This window comes from Polypterus senegalus, chromosome 8 (genome assembly GCF_016835505.1).
Source record: "Polypterus senegalus isolate Bchr_013 chromosome 8, ASM1683550v1, whole genome shotgun sequence".
NCBI lineage: Eukaryota > Metazoa > Chordata > Cladistia > Polypteriformes > Polypteridae > Polypterus > Polypterus senegalus.
The window spans coordinates 58,022,855-58,048,088 of NC_053161.1; the positions used below are offsets into that span (position 1 = coordinate 58,022,855).

Genomic DNA, 25,234 nt, shown 5'->3' on the forward strand with positions numbered 1-25,234 from the left:
TTTTATATTATCAAAACAAATATTGTAAAAGATGATTACTATACTCACAACCACAGTCCCACGTGCTGCAGCATCCTGTTTGGATTTGTGAAGGTTCCAGTCCACTGGCACATGTAGGTTTTGTATTAGAAGGACAAACAACAGGTGTAGAGTGAACTGTGTTCCTTGAAATGCATGTGTTGTTGGCACAGTTTGCAAACCAAGATGTGCCACACTGAAAAGTATTATTTTCATAAATGCAAGTGCATGTGGGACGAGGAGTACTAACAGAAGTAACAGTCTGAGTATGAGTAGTAGAACTAGTGGTAACAGGGGTATGGGTAGTAGTATAAATATTACAACAAACACGAATTTTATAATCAGCACATATGCTCATATTAGTTCTAGGAGGCTGGTCATTATTTCTGCATATGAGACCTTGATGTATGTTGCATGTCACATTTTCATTATGATATTCAGAATGTAAAGATTGGCATTGGATGTTTTCAACACCATACTGGCACAAGCCTTTCACATCTTCAGAATCACCACCATTGTCTACAGAAGGACGGTTTTTGTTTATCCAGCCTGTCCAGTTTCCAGAGCAAGCAGGGACTAAAATAAGGAAATAAAGAAAACATCAGTCCTAGACACTAAAAATTGTACAGATATTTTTTTCTTACCAATAACAATGTATACATGCATATAACATTTCTATAAAGGAAAATGAGCTAGATAATTTATATAATAATCCATCCACCCATTTTCTAACCCCACTTATTAAGAGTAGATTTATTGGAGCCTATCCCAGTATGCATAGGGTGCAAGACAGAAACAGTCCTTGGACAGGGCACCATGCTAGGTCCATTTTAGCATCACCAATCCACCTAGTCTGCATGTCTTTGGCCTATGCTTGGAAACCGGAGCACCAACAGGAAACAGACACAGTCATGGGAGAACATGCAAACTCCACACAGGAAGCATCCGGAATGTGAACCCTGGTCTCTTGTTTGTGAGGCAGCAGGATTAGCACTGCATAACATTTCCACTGTTACATGAACATTTATGGTATTATATATCTATTTATAGAGTAGGTGGCACATTGGTAGTACTGCTGATATGCAGTAAGGAGACCAGGGTTTGTGTTTCAGGTGCTTCTTGTGTGGAGTTTGCAAGTTCTCCCATGTGCCTGAGCCCAAATGGGTTTTCTCCAGGTGATGCTAAATTGGCCCGTGATGTATGTGTGAATGTATAAATTCTGCAATAGGCTCCAGCTGTTCAGTGACCCTCCTCTGGATAAAAGGTTTTGGAAAATGGAGGGGTGTCTATTTAGTAACATGAACTGCCTTCACAAAGAAATACTAAAATCAATATGAGATTTAAGAAGCAGCTATATAAAACATAAAAAATATACCCTACAATCATGCACAAGAACAGGTTTACTACATGGAGTCTGATGAAACTTGCAAGTGGGTAGCACCCATAGTGGATAAATGAAGTTCCAGTGTTCTCTGGCATTTCATTTAAAGTTTGCAGTTTTCTCCTAAGTAAAATGATAGGCTGCTTCTGTGTAAGGGTCAGGGACGTGCAGTCAGGGGAGGCAGAAAAGAAAAGTAAAAAAACTAACATAAAATAAATATGCCCACTGGTCTGTACTATAAATTTGTTTTCTGTGCGATTCCAATAATTTTGATAATTTTCATAGTGAAAATCGCTGAATTGGCGCATTTCCTTGTCAAATACAGGGGAGAAACGAGAAGTGCTGCAGCGACGAGCCGAGCCTCACCTTGGACTACGCTTTCCCTCACACACTGGTTTGGTGCATGCAAATGGTGGGTGCCTGTTGCTATCTCTTTGTATTTCGCCAATATAATGTTTTCAGACATATTTATTATACACCCTGACATTCCACAGTCTGGCTAATATCTTTAAGGAATGTGTGTGACATATTTATTCTTGCTGATCAGACACTAAACCGCAGTGAAAAGGAACAAGGTGACAGTACCGTGCCACACCGAAGGGGGGAAGATTGAGCCAAACAGGTGCTTGTTGCTGCTGATCCACGCTGAGGCTCTTGGTGCCAATAAGTAAGTGTTATCAGAAAGTCAAGCGCACTGCAGCAGTCCGTTTATTTTTATTTTTTGTTCCGACTGACTGCCAAAATGGAAGATTAAGATTTTTAAAACTAAAAGAAAATAAGGAGGACTTTTAAAAGAAAGTGACAGAGATTTTCGTGGAGAAAGATAGGCGCATGGACTTCATTTACATATTAAGTCCATAAACAGTTTTCAATTTTATAAAAAAAAAATGGGATCAGACTAAGAAAAAAACAATCCAATATTTAAAAAATAAATTTTGACCTTAAATAAAATATCCTTTTGTTTTTCTTGTTATCCTTGTTTTGGACAGTCTGTCTATCACAGTCTATAAAATTGTTTAAAGCATCAGAATTAAAAGCTTTTAAAAAACAACTAAATATTTCAATTAAGGTCAAAATTGATTTTTTTTTTCGTACACCACTCAACACTTTTATTTGTATTGAATGAGTATGAATTGTGGAATTGCAAATGCAAATTAAGAACAAATGGAGGGTGAACAGCAAATGCGCTCTCACCGCTATAAATGTAACGTTCTTTCTTAGCCAATATGTACCTTACTTATGTGTGTGTAAAGAATGCTGAAGAGATCTGAAATTTAACCAGTAGCCATTGCTGCCAACTGGTGAATAAGCTACTCTTTTGGGTTCATATATTTGTAAATCTGACTCTGAAGGAGTCAGTGCCTCACCAGCTATGAACCTCACCGCACGTCACTGGTAAGGGTGGAGGGAGTTTGAAGGTGTTTGTAATATGTGGCACCTGGTTATGATCCAGGGGGTAATGAATATATTAATGGACATTTTCTGTTCAGTAACAAAAAAAGAAATACTGCTTAAAATCAATATTACTATTAAAATTCAAACATTATTACAGAGCTTAGCGAAGAGCAATATCATTCAAAGCATTAATGCTTTTTCACATACAGCCACATTATCTGTTAAGCAGTGTTAAATAAATCTCAGCATACTGTAAATTGATTGCAATCTGTGAATTTAACTAAGTCCTCTCTGTATGGAGGACTGTCATTGAATAGCCAGTAGAAACTGGAAACAATATGGTCCAATTCCCATCTGTTCAATCTACATTTATTACGTACATAGTTTTCACTTCTTCACCATTCCAAATTATCATGTGTATATCCATTTATTTGAGCTAAGTGATTAACAGTTTCACCAAAATCAAGGGCATTCTCAGCTTGTTGAGACACTTATCTGACAAGCAATGATTTACTATTAGGAGAAATACTGAATGCAAAAAATATGCACATTTTGTATCACTACATGAAAGTTTAGCTGGGATTTCACTGTCAGTGAACATTGTTTTCAATAGTTGTCTGAGACTGGTGCATGATTTGTAAGAATAGTACAAGTCAATTACCTCCAGAACCTGCAAGTCTTCAGTAGACAGCACATCAGAGTTGGACATGGATTTCTTTGTTGGCCTGGTTACTTCAATGCATAAGGGAAATATACTAACCATTGCTGTGATAGCTGAAGAGGAGCTGAACAATATTACACTTCCAATCGTTTTTCTTGCTGCCTTCTCATTACCTTTCCAGTAAGTTGCTAGCGCAGCTTTACCCATACTCTTCAAGTGAAACATTCTCCCACATAATTTATATTTTCTATGTCCTGTGTCTCCATCTTTAAGGAATCATATTAAGCTTGTATTTTTCATGTGTTTAGGAGAGATTGCTGAACATGTATTTACCAAGCATTTTGGCATATGCGTTACAAATCACTATACAACTATCGTGACATCTCACAACATTAATGAAAGCAATTATCTTTTCAAGATTTCGGTAATTTAAAAAATGACATGGTATAGAGGGCAGCACGGTGGCGCAGTGGTAGTGCTGCTGCCTCGCAGTAAGGGGACCCGAGTCCTTCCTGCATGGAGTTTGCATGTTCTCCCCATGTCTGTGTGGGTTTTCTCCGGGGTGCTCCAGTTTCCTCCCACGGTCCAAAGACATGCAGGTTAGGTGTATTGGCGATCCTAAATTGGGCCTAGTGTATGCTTGGTGTGTGTGTGTGTGTGTCCTGCAGTGGGTTGTCGCTCTGCCCGGGATTGGTTCCTGCTTTGCACCCTGTGTTGGCTGGGATTGCCTCCAGCAGACCCTCGTAACCCTGTGTTCGGATTCAGCGGGTTGGATAATGGATGGAAGACTTTTCAGTTGACCTGAATAATTGACAAGGGATTTAAATCACAACTTAGGCTTAGTGATGGTTAAGAGTACCTCATGGAACCTTAATATGAGGGGAATCTATGTGCAGAATACCCAGAACCTGCAGTCAGCCTAGAAACAGTCCTGGCTACTAACCCATCAACTAGTCACTGCAGTGCTGAGAACCAAGATTTGCAGGAAGACACTTTCAAACCACTTTTAAAGTCATTGTGGAAGAATAATTTTAGGGTAACATAGCATTCATCTTAAAGAAATAACATTAAGGATTAATAAACGTGGGAAACCAAATAAAGGTCAAGTGAAAAACAAAATGTACACTGAAATACAAGATTTGTTTTAGGAAAAATACTGAGATGGTCAAGTAAATAAAGAATGTACCAGAAGAAAGGTTGGTGTAATATACAAAATGTACTGACTAAGAAATCAGCAGATGTCTTATAAACTAGAATGGACAATTGTTATATACACAGAAATTTCAAGGGTGGTGGCTCATCTCAAAAGGTATAAGAAGAACCAAAATATAATATAATAGACTTTTATTTTATATAAATCATTAGGGTGTAAACCAATGGACCAACCAGAGTAAAATGTAGGCATTGATTGACACTGGATGTAAATTCAACAGTTTATAAAATGGACCTCTAGCCTTTGTTTCTTGGACCATTCTGATCATTCTGACCATGCTGTAACAGACTGCTTCTGAAGAATACTCCCTCCATGGCATTTTGCCGAGGAGTAATTAAAAGATACAATGAACAGCTTTTCTGCTGCCTGGTTACTGAATTGTGCTGTTAGAGGATGTTTCTTTCTTTAATAAGATGTTAAATTTCGACCACTTCATTCACTACCTTCTAAAACCACATGATGACTTTACCTAAAGTAACCAGGTAGTTGTTTCGTTTGGTTCATCACTGCCAGCCTCTAAGATTACTCTCAAGGTTATTCCTTAGTCATAGTACCTGGTGCTATTTACTGATATAATTTCCAAAGCAGAGAGCAGCAGAGAGTTGTAAGGGGCTATTGGTAGGACTATCATTGAATTGCTGGGAGTAACACACTGCACACCTAGGCTAGGAAAGCCAATGTGTACACCTCAGTGTAATTTTAACAATGTGTAAATTAAGGATGCTCATGAAAAACACAGAGTCATGCAGGCTATACCTTATTGTGAGGTTTCTAAAGCATGGATGGTTTCTATAATTCAGAAGAGCATGTGGTAGGTATTTGGAAAGCCACCACATATAATACTGTGAGATCAAAACGAATCTGTACTTAACATTTGTTATTCTTCTGTGTTCCATTCAGTAAGCTTTTATATGTTTAGGTCTATTCTGGTCATATGCAGAAAGAGAATTGCCACAGTGTCATGAAGAGATATCATGGAAATGAAAAGTGTACTTTCCATGTAATTACTCTGGCCAGAAAAGAGAGGTTTTAACATTAGTTATTAAACATTCTGTCACAGAAGCATAAGATCATTATGTTAAACTTCATATCAAGACAATCAATGAATAGATACAATATTTACACATATTAATAATAAAGTAGTTAAGATGGTGTCTATACAAAAATAAAAATCACAAAAGAAATTTCAAAATGTTTGAAATTTACCAAGTTCTGTTGTAAATATCTGTGGAGCGGTGGGCACTGTTGCCTTTGATCCAGTAATAACTGCTCCTGAAACAGAATTAGAAAGATTAAGTCTAATCTAAAAATGATTTGAACTATTAATTTAAAAAACAGTTTTAAAGAGATTTACAGATTGCAAGTAGATTTACTTAAAGTTGTGCGAAAGCAAACAAATTCAAATAAATAACTGAAATATTTTCTAATACAATGTTTAGTTAAGGAGTTAGTCATGTTCTTTTTAGTATTTTTCAATAACATGTTTTAAGCGGCTGATACATTATTATGACTCTGTTATGAATAACTAAACCTGCATATGTAAATTTATATTGGTAGCTGTGGATGAGATACATTTGTCACATTTAATTTATCTCTGTGTAACAGCAATGTCTATAAGGCTGAATGCATAGCTGTGTGTACAACAGGTAGCATTTAAGTTCTTGTTAGTAAAGTGCTCTATCAACTACACCCACAGGTAAATAACCTATAATTCCTTAAATGAGGCCATACTATATAGAGTTCAACTTTAACAGCATTTTTTCTTTAGTATTTGAGTGTCACAATAAAAAGTTATTTTATTTATAAATAACATAAGCAGATGATAATTTAAAAATTAGTTTGACAAGTAAGCCTTAAAGATTCCTAAATCAACTAACTTAGGAAATATTATGAATAATGAAATCATATGATTAAATTAAATAATGTGACATGTGAACCACTATGAAATTCTAGTTCACTTTGTTATGAAAATGGCTTGACTGATGCTTAACACTAGAATTACCAGAGCCTACGAAAAAACTTGTAGGTCCGTCCCACCTTAAATCGCTTCTTAAAACCGTTCTCACCTCTCCGCCAGCGTCTTTTGCTAATCTAAATGTGCTGATAAAAGAAAAGCTGCAAGTAGCCGGCTATTCCATCCCCCCACTGACTTAGAACGTGCACAAACTCCTCCCAGCTCATGCCTTGATTGATTATCTGGGAGTGAAGTGGAGTTTTACAGTCGAAATAATAGATTGTTGTTTGGAACACACGCATTTCATGTCTGTTCCGTTTCTACAGTAATCCGTGTAAACACATTTTTAAAACAGAAACGTTTTTCATAATGTAGTAGTAAATGACAAAATGTAAGCATAAACTACTCGTATGAAGCCTGAAGTCCAAATATCAAACACTTTCACAAAAGGTACAAATATAACAGAACAAGTATGCTTTTATTCAAAAATATAACTGCAGAAAAAAGCCGCCTTAGCATGCCACATTGACACATACATACTACAGCTGCCACGGTAGTGTAATGGTATCAACCGCTGACTAGTATTCAAAAAGTCATGAGTTTGATCCCGCACGAATCAGTTTTGAGAAGTAAACTGCTCTTATTCTTACTATTTTAGAATAAAAACATGCATTTGATTTCAGTGTGTAACAGCCGGTGTAATTTATGATACTTGTAAAGGTTAGTTTTTTTATTCACTTTTCATTCTCAGTCTCAGTCGTGTTCAGGATCCTTCCCTACCCCCCATCTGACACTGCTGTTTTCACATAAAGATGCGCTGTAGCTCTGCAGCGTACTTGTGACTGCATTCTCGTACCAATGCTTGCGAACTGAAGTGCCTGCGTGCACTTTTCGTGGCATTACACGTCTATTTTTTGAGCATGCCCGTGTCGCTCAAACACAGGAACATATGTTGGTGTACAAGTATAAAAAAACAAGTGCACTTTTATTCTACTGTAGACTATAAGTGAAGAAAAAATAAAGCAAGTCACAGTAGGCGGTTGATATGACAGCTTGCGTGGTGCAATGCTAAGAACTGCTGTTTTCCAATCCATGCTATATAAAATCATCACATTCAAATATTAACAATTCCCACACACCCTTCCTACATTCATGACATCTGTACTTGTTGCAGTGTACACATCTCTCTGTGCTATGGTTCCTATTACACTGAATGAGCACCTGACATTATACTTTCTTCCCTATATAAATAACATTTGAGTATAGCGCGTCTCCAAATAAATCACATTCGAGCTATAGTGCGTCTCCAAATAAATCACATTTGAGCTATAGGGCGTCTTTATGTGAAAAAAGCTGTCAGATTGGGGGGATCGTGAACGCGACTGAGAGAATGGAACTGAATTTAAAATAAAAGCTAACTTTTACAATTATCATGCATTTACACTGGCTCTTACAGACTGACTGAAATCAATTGTATGTTTTTACTCTAAAATAGTTCAGTACATGCAATATTATTTGAAACCGAACAGCGTCAGATCGGGTTTGAATACACGCTGACGCTGTTACAGAAGGAGTCAGCTTATTCAGTGCAGCAGTTCCAACGCACAGTACATGCAATATTATTTGAAAACGAACAGCGTCAGATCGGGCGCATATTAAACCCGTTTATAAACAATATATGTTTTTACATATATTGTCTCTTTCATTCATCTTGCGGTTTGTAATCAGTGACCCCGTGTTTTTTCCCCGATCTTGCCAGTTCGCACATGTTGCTGTATGGTGGTGTTTCTTTTGTACTCCAGGACATGCAGAGGGCAGAATAGTACAGAGCATATATATCTATACTAATAAAAGGCAAAGCCCTCACTCACTCACTCACTCACTCACTCACTCACTCACTCACTCACTGACTCATCACTAATTCTCCAACTTGCCGTGTAGGTAGAAGGCTGAAATTTGGCAGGCTTATTCCTTACAGCTTACTTACAAAAGTTGGGCAGGTTTCATTTCGAAATTCTACGCATAAGGGTCATAACTGGAAGCTATTTTTCCCCATATAATGTAATGGAGTCTTGAGTTGGAGATGGCCGTGGGGGGAGTTTCGTGTGACATCATCACGCCTCCTACGTAAGTACGTAGAGAACAAGGAAGAACTCCAAGCACAAAACGCCATTTCACAATTGAGAAGGCAGAAAAACATTATGAAGCAAATGATACATATGCGGAAACAAAGCACGGCGTGAACCGTAAGTTTATATTAAATTAAGTTCATAGACAGGCTGCCACTAGCGTGTAATTTAGTGCCTGCCCATATAAGGCCGTCCATCAGCGGCAATCCAATACAAACACTGCCGGTAAATGTTCATGGGTGAAGGACTGTGCTTATGCAGAGGAAGATGAGATGGTCAGGGTGGTGTTTGGCACAAACTCATTGAAACTGCGAGAGAAACTTTTAAGTGCCGGTCTTAGCTGACATTACACGAGATGGCACCAGTACAGCTGGGAAACCTTCGATGCAAGAACACCAAGCGGCTCACGTGAACTGACGCAATGCACAGACAAAAAGCAACAGTTCCAAAGAGTGCTGAACAAAAACCGAATTACACAATTGAGAAGGCAGCAAAAAAATATGAAGCGTCTTATACATACAATCATATTCATAAGTGCAGCTACTGCGGAAACAAAGCACACGGTGGAAAAAGTGAATGTCCTGCTAAAGGAAGACAGTGTAAAAAAACGTGCATGCAGTTTGTCACATCACAGATAAAAAGGAAGACGAGCTGTTTATTGATGCAGTAAGGAACTAATCAATGAATGAAACCTCTTATCTTTACAACGATTGACAAACACGGAATGTAACTTGAACACATCCTACAAATACGAGCCTGATTGAAAGAAATAATGATAATCAAATCCTTGATGACAGCAACATTCAATAACACTCACAAAACAATTACTGTATATTGACAATCATGTTACGTTATTTTTAAAATGTTCCCTTTTCTTTTTCATAACTTCTACTTCTCCACTGCGGTACACGGGTATATATATATATAAATGTATATATATACCCCGATCTACAATACATACTTTAGCATAGACAAGCCACACGCTGTGGCGCAATTGTAGAGTCTTAAGCCTCTAACGCCGACATTGAGGTTGATTCCGAGAGGGGTTTACTGACTATGTACGCACGCTACCTGATTCATTTTACCTTCACATCTCCTTGGTTTGGGACGTATGAAAAAATATTAGGTTAACGCAGAATCATGTTACGTTATTTTTAAAATTTTCCCTTTCTTAGCACAAGCACAGCTGAGAAGCTTCGATGCATGTACTCCATAACGCGTTAAAAAATAATGCATTTAATCACACTTTCAATTCCAAGCAAACGGGAACTTTTGTCAATGCATGATTTCCTGGTACATCCATTACACTGATGCACACATCACAGCTACAAAAATGTTAGAGTCGGAATAAAGCGCGTTCCTACGACTGATCATTTCGACTACCCGCGAAGCCTTGATAAAAGCATGGTTTTGTGCACACTGAAAAGCAAGCAAAATTAGATGCATTACAGAAAGCGGACTTTGTGGCTCTTACTGGGGATCATTGGACTTCCGTGACCGTTAGTAATTCTAAATACATCTAATTACAAAATGTTCAATGATCACACTGTTTTAGCCTAATGTACAAAATAATTTTGGCTAATGTTACTCAGAGTTTAAAGAGTAAGCTGGTCAAATTACCTTTTATGTTTCTGACTTATTTTTTTAAGAAGAAAACTGCACTTTATGTTGAAATTTTGGTTATTATTATTTAAAGACAATACTATTCTGAAAATGTACTTAAAGTACTTAAACTACCACTTTATTTTTAAGTCTACCCAATTTTAACCAGGGATGATATTTTTGTTTCTGTTTTGAATTCAAATGCAGTTTAAAAGCTTTTTTTTCAGAAATTAAAACAGCTTCAGTTTACAATATTCATGTCCATGTCTATTATTTGATTCTGTAAGCCCACTAAAACCGTTTTAAATTAAAAAAAAACATTTGCGATTTGGGGCAAATTCGTGTCGATTACATACGATTAATCAAGATTAATTCTTACACAGCCTCTAATTAATTGGATTAATTTTTTTAATCGAGTCCCACCTAATATATATATATGTAGATATATATATGTAGATTTGTATATATATGTGTATATACAGTATATATGTAGATATGTATATGTTGTATATACAGTATGTATATATATGTGTGTGTGTATATATACAGTATGTGTATATATGTATATGTATATATATGTATGTGTGTATATGTATCTATACTAATAAAAGGCAAAGCCCTCACTCACTCACTCACTCACTCACTGACTCACTCACTGACTCATCACTAATTCTCCAAATTCCCGTGTGGGTGGAAGGCTGAAATTTGGCAGGTTCATTCCTTACAGCTTCCTTACAAAAGTTGGGCAGGTATAATATCGAAATTCTACGCGTAATGGTCATAACTGGAAGCAGTTTTTCTCCATTTACTGTAATGGAGATGAGCTTCAACGCCGGGTGGAGTTTCATGTGACATCATCACGCCTCCCACGTAATCACGCAGTACATAGAAAACCAGGAAGACCTCAAAAGCGCTCAAGAAAACATGCATTATATAATTGAGAAGGCAGCGAAACAATGAGAAGCGAGCGAGTGACATATACAACCATATTCATGAGTTCTGCTACTGAAACAAAGCACGATGTAAACCTACACTTTAAATTAAGTTCATAGACAGGCTGCGCTGGCGTTTGTAATTTAGTGCCTGCCCATATAAGGCCGTCCGTCAGCGGCAATCCAATAGCAAACTGCCACGGGTAAATATTCACGGGTGAAGGACTGTGCTTATGGAGAGGAGGATGAGATGGTCAGGGTGGTGTTTGACACAAACTCAGCGAAACTGCGAGAGAAAGTTTTAAGTACCAGGACTAAGGTAACATTAAATAAAGCTATGGACATAGCACGAGATGGCACCAGCACAGCTGGGAACCTTCGATGCAAGTACACCGAGTGGCTCACGTGAACTGACGCAGTGCACAGATAAAAAGCAACAGTTCCAAAGAGCGCTGAACAAAACCGAATTACACAATTGAAAAGGCAGCAAAAAATATGAAGCGTCTGATAAGGATATTCATAAATCCAACTACTGCGGAAACAAAGCACACGGTGGAAAAAGTCAATGTCCCGCTAAAGGAAGACAGTGTAAAAAACCCGTGCATGCAGTGTGTCAGGTCTCAGATAAAGAAGAAGACGAGCTGTTTATTGATGCAGTAAGAAACGAATCGATGAATGAAACCTGTCATCTTTACAACGATTGACAAACACGGAATGTAACTTGAACACAACACATCCTACAAATACGAACCTGATTGAAAGAAATAATGATAATCAAATCCTTGATGACAGCAACACTCAGTAACACTCACAAAACAAATACTGTATATTGACAGTCATGTTACGTTATTTTTAAAATGTTCCCTTTTCTTTTTCTAGCTTTTTTAACACACTACTTCTCCGCTGCGATACGCGGGTATATATATATATATAAATGTATATATATACCCCGATCTACAGTACATACTCTCGCATAGAGAAGCCACACGCTGTGGCGCAATTGTAGAGTCTTCGTCTCTAATGCCGAGGTTCGATTCCCGAGAGGGGATGCACTGAGTATGTACGCGCGCTACCCAATTCAATTTACCTTTGCATCTCCTTGGTTTTGGACGTATGAAAAAATATTCGGTTAACTCAGAATCATGTTACGTTATTTTTAAAATGTTTCCCTTTATTAGCACAAGCACAGCTGAGAAGCTTCCATGCATGTACTCCATAACGCGTTAAAAAAATAACGCATTTAATCACACTTTCAATTCCAAGCAAACGGGAACTTTTGTCAATGCATGATTTCCTGGTACATCCATTACACTGATGCACACATCACAGCTACAAAAATGTTACAGTCGGAATAAAGCACGTTCCTACGACTGATCATTTCGACTACCCGAGGGAAGCCTTGATAAATGTATGGTTTTGTGCACACTGAAAAGCAAGCAAAATTAGATGCATTACAGAAAGCGGACTTTGTGGCTCTTACTGGGGATCATTGGACTTCCGTGACCGTTAGTAATTCTAATTACGTGTACATCTAATTATAAAATTGTAAGAGCGGGTGTTAAGAATCCACCACTCTCCTTACCAGAATTCGGCGTCGGTTCTTCTTGTCTTGCGGGCGACCTCGGTAGCGTAGCCGACTGAGTGTTCGATGTGTGGAAAGGCATAAAGAGATGGTCACCCCAGTTTTGTGGACTATTTGCCAGTTATATTTATTTCTTTAAGAACACAACTGTGGACATACCGCACTGAGCTACACAAAAACCACTTCTGTGTTTTTTTTCTATCTTTATCTCTCTCTACTCCACCCACCAAATTTCTCCTCCCTTAAACAATCTATCAATTAACTTTATTGAAATTTCCTGATATGAACTCCTGCTTACAAAATGTTCAATTATCACACTGTTTTAGTCTAATGTACAAAATAATTTTGGCTAATGTTACTCAGAGTCTGCGGTGGGTTGGCACCCTGCCCTGGATTGGTTCCTGCCTTGTGCCCTGTGTTGGCTGGGATTGGCTCCAGCAGACCCCCGTGACCCTGTATTCGGATTCAGCGGGTTAGGAAATGGATGGATGGATGTTACTCAGAGTTTAAAGATTAAGTTGGTCAAATTACCTTTTATGTTTCTGACTTATTTTTTTAAAAAGAAAAACTGCACTTTATGTTGAAATGTTGGTTATTATTATTTAAAGACAATACCATTCTGAAAATGTACTTAAAGTACTTAAACTACCACTTTATTTTAAGTCTGCCCAATTTTAACCAGGGATGATATTTTTGTTTCTGTTTTGAATTCAAATGCAGTTTAAAGGCTTTTTTCAGAAATTAAAACAGCCTCAGTTTACAGTATTCATGTCCATGTCTATTATTTGATTCTGTCACCCACTAAAACCCTTTTAAATTAAAAAAACATTTGCGATTTGGGCAAATTTACGTGTCGATTACATACGATTAATCAAGATTAATTCTTACACAGCCTCTAATTAATTGGATTAATTTTTTTAATAGAGTCCCACCCCTAATATATATATATATGTAGATTTGTATATATATGTGTATATACAGTATATATGTAGATATATATACATATATATATTTATATATATGTATATATATGTTTATATATGTGTCTGTGTATATATATATATATATATATATATATATATATATATGCCAGCAACACTCATGACAATGACAAAACAATTACATTGTCAATCATGTTACGTTTTCTTTTTACTTCTCGCTGCCAATCACAGGTATTTTGATATATATATATATATATATATATATATATATATATATACAGATATATATATATATATATAAATAGATAGATATGACAACAACACCCATATCAATGACAAAACAATTACATTAACAATCATCTTACGTTATTTTTAAAATGTTTGCTTTTCTTTTCATAACTTCTTTAACACACTACTTCTCATGGCCTTGGTATTCTACTAGTATATATATATAACTGTATATATATATGTGTATAGATGTGTATATATATATATATATATATTTATATATATGTTTATATGTATATATATGTTTATATATGTGTCTGTGTGTGTATATATATATATATATATATATGCCAGCAACACTCATGACAATGACAAAACAATTACATTGTCAATCATGTTACGTTACTATTAAAATGTTTCCTTTTCTTTTACTTCTCGCTGCCAATCGCAGGTATTTTGCTATATATATATATAATATAAATAGATAGATATGACAACAACACTCATATCAATGACAAAACAATTACATTAACAATCATCTTACATTATTTTTAAAATGTTTGCTTTTCTTTTTCATAACTTCTTTAACACACTACTTCTCCGCTGCGAAGCGCGGGTATTCTGCTAGTATATAATAAACAGGGAAGGCACTGTATAATAGATATATAAAAAACAGCTAAGGGGATAGATATATAGATAGGTAGGAAGAAAAGGCACTATATGATAGGCAGACAGGGAAGCTCCTATGTAATAATAAAATTACTGTTATTACCATATAGATAGACAGGGAATTCAGGCAGGCAGAACGGCGAAGGTTAAAAATAAATACATTTTCTCCCCAGCAGGGAATCGAACTTGGATCTCTTGAAATACAGCAAGTCTGCTGCGCTCTAAGTGAAGAACTCTTACCAGTACACCGTTGAAAAAGTCTTGAACCTTTTATGAAAGTATTTATTTGCTCTTTGGCTGTCAGGCTTCACACATTTTATAGTTTATGTCTACATTTTGTAACATTTATTACTAAAATATGAAAAAGTTTCTGTTTTAACATTGTGTTTACACAGATCACTGTAGAAAATGAACACACATGAAATGCGTGTGTTCCAAATAACAATCTATTATTTCCACTCTAAAACTCCACTTCACTCTCAGATAATCGAGGCATGAGCTCGGAGAAGTTCGTGCACGTTCTGAGTCGGTGTTGGGATGGAATAGCCAGCTGCTTGCAGTTTGTTTTTATCTGCACATTTACAGGACAAAGGAGGCTGGTGGAGAAGTGAGAACGGTTTTAAGAAGCGATTTAAGGTGGGACGGATCTACGAGTTTTTTCATAGGCTCTGGTAATTCTAGTGTTAATGTAACAGATAGATAGATAGATAGATAGATAGATAGATAGATAGATAGATAGATAGATAGATAGATAGATAGATAGATAGATACTTTATTAATCCCAAGGGGAAATTCACATAATCCAGCAGCAGTATACTGATACAAAAAAAAATATTAAATTAAAGAGTAATAAAAATGCCTGCGGTGGGTTGGCACCCTGCCCAGGATTGGTTCCTGCCTTGTGCCCTGTGTTGGCTGGGATTGGCTCCAGCAGACCCCCGTGACCCTGTATTCGGATTCAGCGGGTTAGAAAATGGATGGATGGATGGATAAAAATGCATGTAAAAACAGACAATAACTTTGAATAATGTTAGCGTTTACCCCCCCGGGTGGAATTGATGAGTCGCATAGTGAGGGGGAGGAACGATCTCCTCAGTCTGTTGTGGAATGGAAGTTAAAATCTATTGCTAGCTTCTGTATGAAAATCTGCATGTTCTCTGTGTGGCTAGGTATTATTATAGCAGATGGAATGGGCATGCTTGCATGGGGTGGGGCTGCCGGTGTGGAGTGCAGTTTTTGGCTCTTCCCGGCTGCTTCAGCAGTGTCTAGATTATCGTCTAATTAAGATGCCAAACGTATGACAAGTTTTCTGATAAGCTTCATTAAAAATATAAGACTAGAATTTCTGCTTTCCGTTGTAATCAACAAATTGTGTAAGAATGTTCTGTGACCTTGGATGAAACTGAGCTTATTTTTTTTCTAACTGCTTTCTTTGAAGGTCTCTGTTATAAAATGCAGCTCTGTAAGGCAAAGCCGCTCTACTCACCAAGAAGTCAGAAATAAAAGAATTCTGTTTGCTTGAATTGGTGTCAGTGGAGCAGGACAGTGGTGTATGGTTAAAAACTGGCCACATAAAAATCGCTTAATCTTCTTTTGTATAGTGTAGAAACATATATTTGCTAAAACAAAAATCCTTTTTTTAGGTCCAAATAGCCTGCCTAGTGTTGGATTATGCAGAGCTAGAGATTTTAAGCAGCACTAAGTAAAAAATAGGAAGTTATCTCTGGACTGGTAAACACTTTATTCCATCACAGGGCATGCTCTCTGATATCTATATTCACTCACACCAGGGAAATTTAAAATCAGCAACTGACTTCAATCCAAGTCTTACAACTGTAGGAGGAAAAGACCACAAGAGAAAAGTTTAAACTGTCACAAATTAAACTAAGCTTTAATTTAATAACTGTGTTCAGTGTCTTTGTGTATAGACAAAATGTCACTGAGAAACAGCTCCACACTAGTTTAATGTAAGACACCGTTGCAAAGAAAACCCAAACTTAAATTGTGGCAGTTTTCAGAGCCATTATTCAAACTAGCATGTTCCATATCATTTGAGCATGTTTAGAAAACAAAGCGAATACTATAAATAATTATTGCACAACCTAGCAAGAATGCAGTAAACAATCAAATATAAAATTAATTGAAAAGTATTTTTTAAAAGTGGAAAGGGTAGATGAATGATACCATTATTACATCATCATCATCATACAATACAGAGCTGTTCCCACCTTTTAAAATGCCTTGTAAAGATTGATCCAATGCGCTTTCAGTCATTGTACATCATCAGACTACATTACTGCTTCTCTTTAACTCATATTGCTCTTGGTTCATTTAAACATTGTTTACATTTAAGAAACTTATGTATGTGGTGGAGCCTTATGTGGTAAAGTGGGGTCCGTAGTTGGTTGGCATCTTTTAAATAGATAATTACCGCACTCATGTCTTTGTGTGGGGGCGTGGTAGGTTGGTGAGAGCAGTTCCTGTGTGGACGACCCTACACTTTGTGCAGAGGTGCAGGTTTGCCCGTGTCTGTAATTGGTACTGTGAGCTGCTGATTGCCATAGCTGTGCCACAGTCCTGGTTTTAAAAAGAAAGCGCGAATGCTAAACTAGAGAGAGAACAAAGAAAAAAGGACCGATCAGAATGACAGAGAAAAGAAAGAAGAGAACGATTAAAGGAACGAGAGAAGGCAGACAGCCGGGAGGTACTCCCTAAGAGAATGTTTGAACAGCACTCGGGAGCTGATGGCCACTCCAGCTGAGTGACCTGGGAGCTACAGAGACTAAAGAACTGCTCAGTTTGTAGCAACTCAATAGAGAGACGCAACGCGGCTGCAGGGGAGTGAGAGGCTAGACAGAGATGGCTACAGATGCCTGAGCCTAGGAGTAGCAGTGAAGGTGGGTTGGGCTGCCGGTCAGGTGCCTCCTTGTTTGCAAGGACCAGCTCTAGGTTAAGCCAAGGAGACATCAGCTTTTTAAAGGACTGCAACAGAGCTCATGGTTTTTACTGCCATGTTTTTACCCACTTTTTTAAAGGATATTTATTTGATTTATTTTTTAACCTCCACTTTACACCTTTTATTGGAGTATTTATTTACTAAAAATTTGGATGCATTGCACTATTTGAACACTGTTTTGGTTTATTGTTTTTAATAAAAGCACTGAGCACCTTTACACCTTCCCCTTGCTATATGTGTTGTTTATTTTCCTCTGTCAAGCTCATCTGATGGTGTTGGATTCAAGAGGCTCCCAAAAACAGGAGTGGGAGCATGGTGCCATTCAGCACCATCACACCTTAATAAAAAAAGTGAACTTCTGGACATTTGTGTCTAGAATGAGATGCATGTCAAATACATATACAGTAATCCCTCCTCGATCGCGGGGGTTGATTCCAGAACCTCCCGCGATAGATGAAAATCCGCAAAGTAGAAACCATATGTTTGTATAGTTATTTTTATATATTTTACACCCTTATAAACTCTCCCACACTGTTAACATTATTAGAGCCCTCTAGACATGAAATAACACCCTTTAGTCAAAAGTTTAAACTGTGCTCCATGACAAGACAGAGATGACAGTTCTTTCTCACAATTAAAAGAATGCAAATATATCTTCTCTTCAGGAGCAGAGAATTTCAGAGAGAGAGAGAGAGAGAGCTTGCAAAGAAAAGCAAACAATCAAAAAATCAATACTTGTGCTTTTAAGTTTACTGAAGCACCGCAATAAAGCGGCATTTTTTAGAGGAGCGTCAGTATCTTCTAAGCAAACATCCTCTGTGCAAACAGCCCCTCTGCTCACATCTCCTCCGTCAGGCGCAGAGAACGTCAGAGAGAGAGAGCGAGCGAGATTAAAGCAACAATCAAAAAATCAATAAGTGTGCTTTTGGAAGCACCGCGATAAAGCGGCATTTCTTAGAGGTGCCTCCGTATCCACTAAGCAAACAACTTCTGTGCAAACAGCACCTCTGCTCACACCCCCTCCGTCAGGCGCAGAGAATGTCAGAGAGGGTGAGATAGAGAGCAGAGACAAGCAAACAATCGAGCACCACGCAGGAAGCATATCTTATAGCATTGAGGAGTTTTAGTTAATGTGTAATACGTGCTCTGATTGGGTAGCTTCTAAGCCATCCGCCAATAGCGTTCCTTGTATGAAATCAACTGGGCAAACAAAATGAGGAAGCATGTACCATTAATTAAAACACCCATTGTCCACAGAAATCCACGAACCAGCGAAAAATCCGTGATATATATTTAGATATGCTTACATTTAAAATCCGCGATAGAGTGAAGCCGCGAAAGTCGAAGCGCGATATAGCGAGGGATTACTGTACCCAATATTTATATGTAAAAAATGTGTAAGAAGTTTGACATACTCTGCCACTAGATGGTACAAAATAGTATTTATAATTACTTCTTTGAGTCTCAGTTTACTCGTAGAGGTGAAAAATGTATTACTTTGCATTCTTCTGGAGAATACAGAATTAAAAACATCAGTGTTTGATGCCTGTTAGAATGGCCAGCAGCCTATATCAGATTTCAAACTCTACAACAATAAATTATGCAACTGGTCTTTTAATAGCATGCTACTGGACCATTGAGAAACTCCATTAGAAACTGTGAGCTCCTCAGAATATCTAATTATCTAATTAATGGTACAACACTGACATGTAAAATATAGTTTCCAGCTACTGCATGCATGACAGCACATTATACTATTACACTAACATACTGATATACAGTGGAACCTCGAGATACGAGTTTAATTCGTTCCAGCACTGAGCTTGTATAGCGAATTTCTCGTATCTAGAACAAACTTCCCCACTGAAAATAATGGAAATCCAGTTAATCCGCTTCACACCCCCAAAAATATCAACATAAAAATCAATTTTCCTAACAAATAACACTGATAAGTCTATACTAATAAAAGGCAAAGCCCTCACTGACTCACTCACTCACTGACTCATCACTAATTCTCCAACTTCCCGTGTAGGTAGAAGGCTGAAATTTGGCAGGCTCATTCCTTACAGCTTACTTACAAAAGTTGGGCAGTTTTCATTTCAAAATTTCCGCGTAATGTAACTGGAAGCTATTTTTCTCTATTTACTGTAATGGAGTTGAGCTTGATGGACGTGGGGGGCGGAATTTCGTGTGACATCATCACGCCTCCCACGTAATCACGTGGACTTTTAAAGCAGTATGTAGAAAACCAGGAAGACCTCCAAAAGGCGCTGAAGAAAACATGCATTATATAATTGAGAAGGCAGCGAAACAATAAGAAGCGAGCGAGTGACATATATACAACCATATTCATGAGTGCTGCTACTTCGGAAGCAAAGCACGGTGTAAACGTGGGCTGGATGTAGTGCACGTCAACTCGATCTGAATTGCGCGATCACATTCGAAAAAATATATCTTTTCAAGTTCTATTTAGTCCATATGTGTCAAACTCAAGGCCCGCGGGCCACATCCGGCCCGGCGTGTAATTATATCCGGCCCGCAAGATCATTTTATATATTGTAATGACCCGGTAGTCAGCGTTAACAGCATGGTGCATTATGGGTATTTCATTAGAGTTTACTTTTTGTGTTAATTAAGCAAGGCAATCGATTTCTTTTGCACTACAAATGTTATATGTGTTTATGTTTCAGTTAGTTGGGTGAGCTTGGGTCATTTGCAGCCTAGGTATATAAAAAGTGTAACAGTTACCATTATGGAGAAAGATGTGTTGATGAATGACTTTGGCTATGGCCTTGCATGTATTAAGCTTTGTTTTTGACTCTCTGCTCTATTAAAGAGGTAATAAAGGACAGAGCTGTGTCTTGCTAGATATTCCATCTATGCAATTATTTACGGAGACACTCAGGGTCGTGCGGTGTATGGGACACAAGTGTTCGCCTACTTAATGAGCTAGGTACAGCTGCGTGTATGGTGCTGGCATTCCGCTAGCCGATAGCTTGGGGGAAGTGCGCAGCAAAGTTCAGCTCCGAGAACTTCAATACTCAACTACTAGTTGTTACAGTGGTGTCAGAAGTGGGACTTCAGGCTGTTTAGAAGACGCCGTTATGGAGCAGAGTATTGTCGAATTAGAGCGTGCCATCCAAGAGAACAGCGTTATGCTAGAGCGCATGACAAGTGGAACAATGCGGAGAGAGGTGTCACACTGGCCTGATGGTGCCAGTGTTCCCCGGACAGTGTTACGCTCTTCTAGGCACGGCCAGAATGAACCTTCAGCTGCCGCAACGACACCCCAAGTCACCAGTCGGCCGGGCCTCCTCACACGGTCAAATGCTAAGCTACCGTGATACAGCGGGTTGACGCCTATCGAGTCATATCTTGCACAGGTAGATCTGGCTGCCCTCCACGATGGATGGAGCTGCAAGGAAGCCGCGACACACTTGGCCCTTGCCTTGGAGGATCCCGCACTTCAGGTACTCATTGATCTGTCACCTGAGGAGCGTTCTCCAGGCCCTCACCGCTGCTCTCAACCGTCGCTTTGGACAGAGAACCTCAGCGGAGCACAGCAGAGAGGAGCTGATTAACCGACGCCGGCGTGAAGGTGAGAGTGTGGGAGCATTTGCAGCTGACATCAGGGTCTATGCACGGAAAAGCTACCCTACTTTCCCGGCAGCAGCGAGGGAGGAGCTCAGCCTCCATGCTTTCCTGTGGGGCCTTACACCAGAACTTCTCTGCCAGCATGTCCGTCTGTTGTGACCCTGAGATCTGAGTAAGGCACTGCGGGAGGCTGAGCGGGCTGAGGAGGTCCTACAGGCTGGGTCAGCGACGGGTCGATTGCCACGCAGTGGGGCGCTGTGGGTTTTCCAGTGGACTGTACTTAGACTGCATTATTGACGGGCGGCCATGCAGTGCCCTAGTGGATACGGGGTCCACTATTTGTTTGCTACAAAGAGGAGTGTTGCCCAAAACAGCTGGTCCTCTTCCAGAGGACTGGACCCCCACCAATACCGAACTGCGCACTGTTACAGGTGAAAGGACAGTAATGCCCGGAAAGAAACTGTTGTCTGTGGTGGTGGGGATGAGCCAGATCAGCCACGAGTTCTGGCTTGCTGACATCAGAGATGAGTGCATTATTGGGTTGGACTTGTTGGCCCACTGGGTAGCACGTGTTGATGTGTCAGGGGCCGTCCTCTGCCTCGGTAATGAGACTGTGCTGCCCCGGTCGGGCTGGAACCATCCTGGAAGGGCTGCTAACCTGAATTCACCAGGATACCCCTGCTCACCGGCTCCCGGCCGCTGCTCGGGAGCTACAGTGACTCAAGAAGACCCCAGGAGAGTATTGCAGCTCAGACCAGTGCATCCCAACTGCTTTCACCACATGACCCCCCATCATCTGAGACGGTTGCCGCTGTGGAGGAATTGGGCCGTCGAAGTGGTGAGCATCTGAGCGTGCCACAGCAGGAGCAACTACAACGCCTATTGAAAGACTTTGTGGCAATTTTTGCGGCCCGAGAGGAGGACTGTACCAGGATAGCTCTAGTGAAACATCACATTGACATTGGCCATGCCGCCCCCATTCGTTTGCGCCCCCACAGATTGCCTCTTGCGAAGCGTCAAGCTGCTGAAGTAATAATTCGTGATATGGCAGCTAACGGCATTATTGAGCCTTCGGACAGCCCCTGGCCTGCACCTATGGTCATGGTGCGGAAGAAATCGGGGGGGTGGCGCCCCTGTGTGGATTTCCGCAGACTAAATGCAGTCACTCACAAGGATTCATACGCACTGCCACGCATCGATGATGCATTGGATTATGTGGCTGGATCCTGTTGGTTCAGCACCTTGGACTTGCGCAGTGGGTATTGGCAAGTAGAACTGGCATCAGAGGACCGGCCCAAAACTGCATTCACCATCGGACAAGGGTTGTGACAGTTTAAGGTGATGCCTTTTGGACTTTGCAACGCTCCGGCCGCCTTCGGAAGACTGATGGAGCGGGTCCTTAAAGACATACCCCGAACCCGCTGTGTAGTCTACTTGGATGATCTGTTGGTCCATGCCAGAGACTTTGACCAGGCTGTTCACAATTTATGGGAGGTCCTGACAGCCATCCGTAGCGCTGGGTTGCGGCTGAACCCCGCCAAGTGTAACCTACTCACTCGACAGACCCAGTTTCTGGGACACGTGGTTAGCGAGAGTGGGGTGGCTACCGACCCAGCGAAGGTGGCTGCCGTGAGCAACTGGCCCCCACCAGACAACATCACTGAGCTGCGGAGCTTTCTGGGCTTAGCTTCGTACTACAGAAGGTTTGTCAGAGACTTTGCAAACATTGCCAGCCCCTTGCACCAGCTGACAAATAAGGGCCAGCGGTTTGGGTGGTCTGAGGACTGCGCAGCAGCCTTCCAGCAACTAAAAGCCGCCCTCATTAGCGCACCTGTCCTGGCTTACCCTGACCCCAACCAACCTTTCCTTGTGGACACTGACGCTAGCAATGTGGGTGTTGGGGCCGTACTCTCCCAGAGGGGGGAGACCGGAGAGAGAGTGGTGGCCTACTATAGCTGCAGCCTCAGTCGACGAGAAAGAAACTACTGCGTCACCCGGCGGGAGTTGTTAGCAGTGATCCTGGCAGTACGGCACTTTAGGCCCTACCTCTTGGGTACTAGATTCACACTTCGGACTGACCATGCTAGCCTTACTTGGATGTTAAATTTCCGGCAACCAGAGGGCCAGGTGGAAAGGTGGATGGAGTTCCTCCAAGAATACGATTTTGAGGTACAGCACCGACCAGGGCGGCAGCATGCCAATGCTGATGCCCTCTCCAGGCGTCCATGCCTCACCGACGAGTGTCGGTATTTCAGTCGTCAGGAAGAAAGAGGTCTGGGGCCATCATCAGCATCAGCAAGGCTAGGTGACACTGATGGGGAAGGGGAGCTGTTCACCACCACTGTTGACCAGCTGAGGCAACTGCAGGCAAACGACCAAGTGTTGGTAAAGGTAAAGGGCTGGCTGGAGACCCAAGCACGTCCAGACTGGCAAACCGTGTCCTCCCAGGGGCCTGAGATCAAGTTACTTCACTCCCAGTGGGGCAACTTGGAGTTGCACGGTGGCGTGGTCTACAGACGGTGGCAAGCACCAAGGGGGGGAAATGACCGTCTGCAACTTCTGGTTCCCCATGCTCTGTGGTCAGAGGTCCTCCGTTGGGTTCATGGAGCAGCTGGATCCGGCCACTTTGGGAATGCTAAGACAGTGCGACGGCTGCGGCAGCGGTTCTATTGGCCAGGGTGTCGGCAAGATGCAGAGCTGCATGTTCACTGTTGTGATGTCTGTACCGCACAGGAAGGACCCGGCCAACGCTCTCACGCGCCATTGCAGCAGTACCTAGTCGGGGCACCCATGGAGAGGATTGGGGTGGATGTCCTGGGTCCTTTTCCTGTCACCGAAGCCGGAAACCGCTTTGTCTTAGTCGCTATGGATTATTTTACAAAATGGCCAGAGGCATATGCAGTTCCTGACCAGAGTGCCTCCACAGCAGTCCAGCAGACCAGCCCCGAGCCTGAGATTGTTGGTGGGCCCGAACTGGACTACTTTAGGCGGTTGAAGGAGCGTCTGGACACCGTCCATCAACTGGCAAGGGAGGCCCTAGAGGAAGCTGGAGCCCGCCAGAAACGGGCATACGACACCCGGGCCCATGGTCCGACTCTGGGACAAGGGGACAAAGTGTGGGTGTTTTGCCCCCAAAGGAAGCGGGGATTGTCTCCCAAATTGACCCATCATTGGCAGGGACCTGGGGAGATTTTGGACGAAATTTCGTAGGTGGTCTTCCAGGTCCGAATGCCTGGACGGGGCAGACGGGTGGTGCTTCATAAGGACCGGTTAGCACCATATCACCCATTGACCCCAGTACAAGAAGGACCAGAGAACCAGAGTAGATCTCCATCATCCACCCTCAGTGCCGAGACGGACAATGACGGACTCAGGACTGAGCCTGGCACGGGTGATAGAACGTCAGGAAGGCCGAAGCGTGTCCGTCGCCGGCCAGGACATTTGTTGGATTTTGTTGTGGGAGATTAGGGTTGTGGGGACACTAACCCTCATGGGGGGGGGGCTAATTAATGACCCGGTAGTCAGCGTTAACAGCATGGTGCATTATGGGTATTTCGTTAGAGTTTACTTTTTGTGTTAATTAAGCAAGGCAATCGATTTCTTTTGCACTATAAATGTTATATATGTTTATGTTTCAGTTAGTTGGGTGAGCTTGGGTCATTTGCAGCCTAGGTATATAAAAAGTGTAACAGTTACCATTATGGAGAAAGATGTGTTGATGAATGACTTTGGCTATGGCCTTGCATGTATTAAGCTTTGTTTTTGACTCTCTGCTCTATTAAAGAGGTAATAAAGGACAGAGCTGTGTCTTGCTAGATATTCCATCTATGCAATTATTTACGGAGACACTCAGGGTCGTGCGGTGTATGGGACAAGAGTGTTCGCCTACTTAATGAGCTAGGTACAGCTGCGTGTATGGTGCTGGCATTCCGCTAGCTGATAGCTTGGGGGAAGTGCGCAGCAAAGTTCAGCTCCGAGA

At 40.6% G+C, this 25,234-nt stretch overlaps 1 protein-coding gene across 1 annotated transcript in view; it reads right to left on the reverse strand.

The window, feature by feature from the left end:
* Positions 1-21,399, reverse strand: part of LOC120534552 (intestinal mucin-like protein) — a 59,749-nt gene extending 38,350 nt beyond the window's left edge. The window contains exons 1-3 of the mRNA XM_039762147.1: positions 21,321-21,399; positions 5,875-5,940; positions 49-594 (exon numbers count right to left, since the gene is read on the reverse strand). Coding sequence (XP_039618081.1) covers positions 49-594; positions 5,875-5,940; positions 21,321-21,399 — 691 coding nt within the window. The remainder of the gene's footprint in view (positions 1-48; positions 595-5,874; positions 5,941-21,320) is intronic.
* Between the last annotated feature and the right edge of the window lie 3,835 nt (positions 21,400-25,234).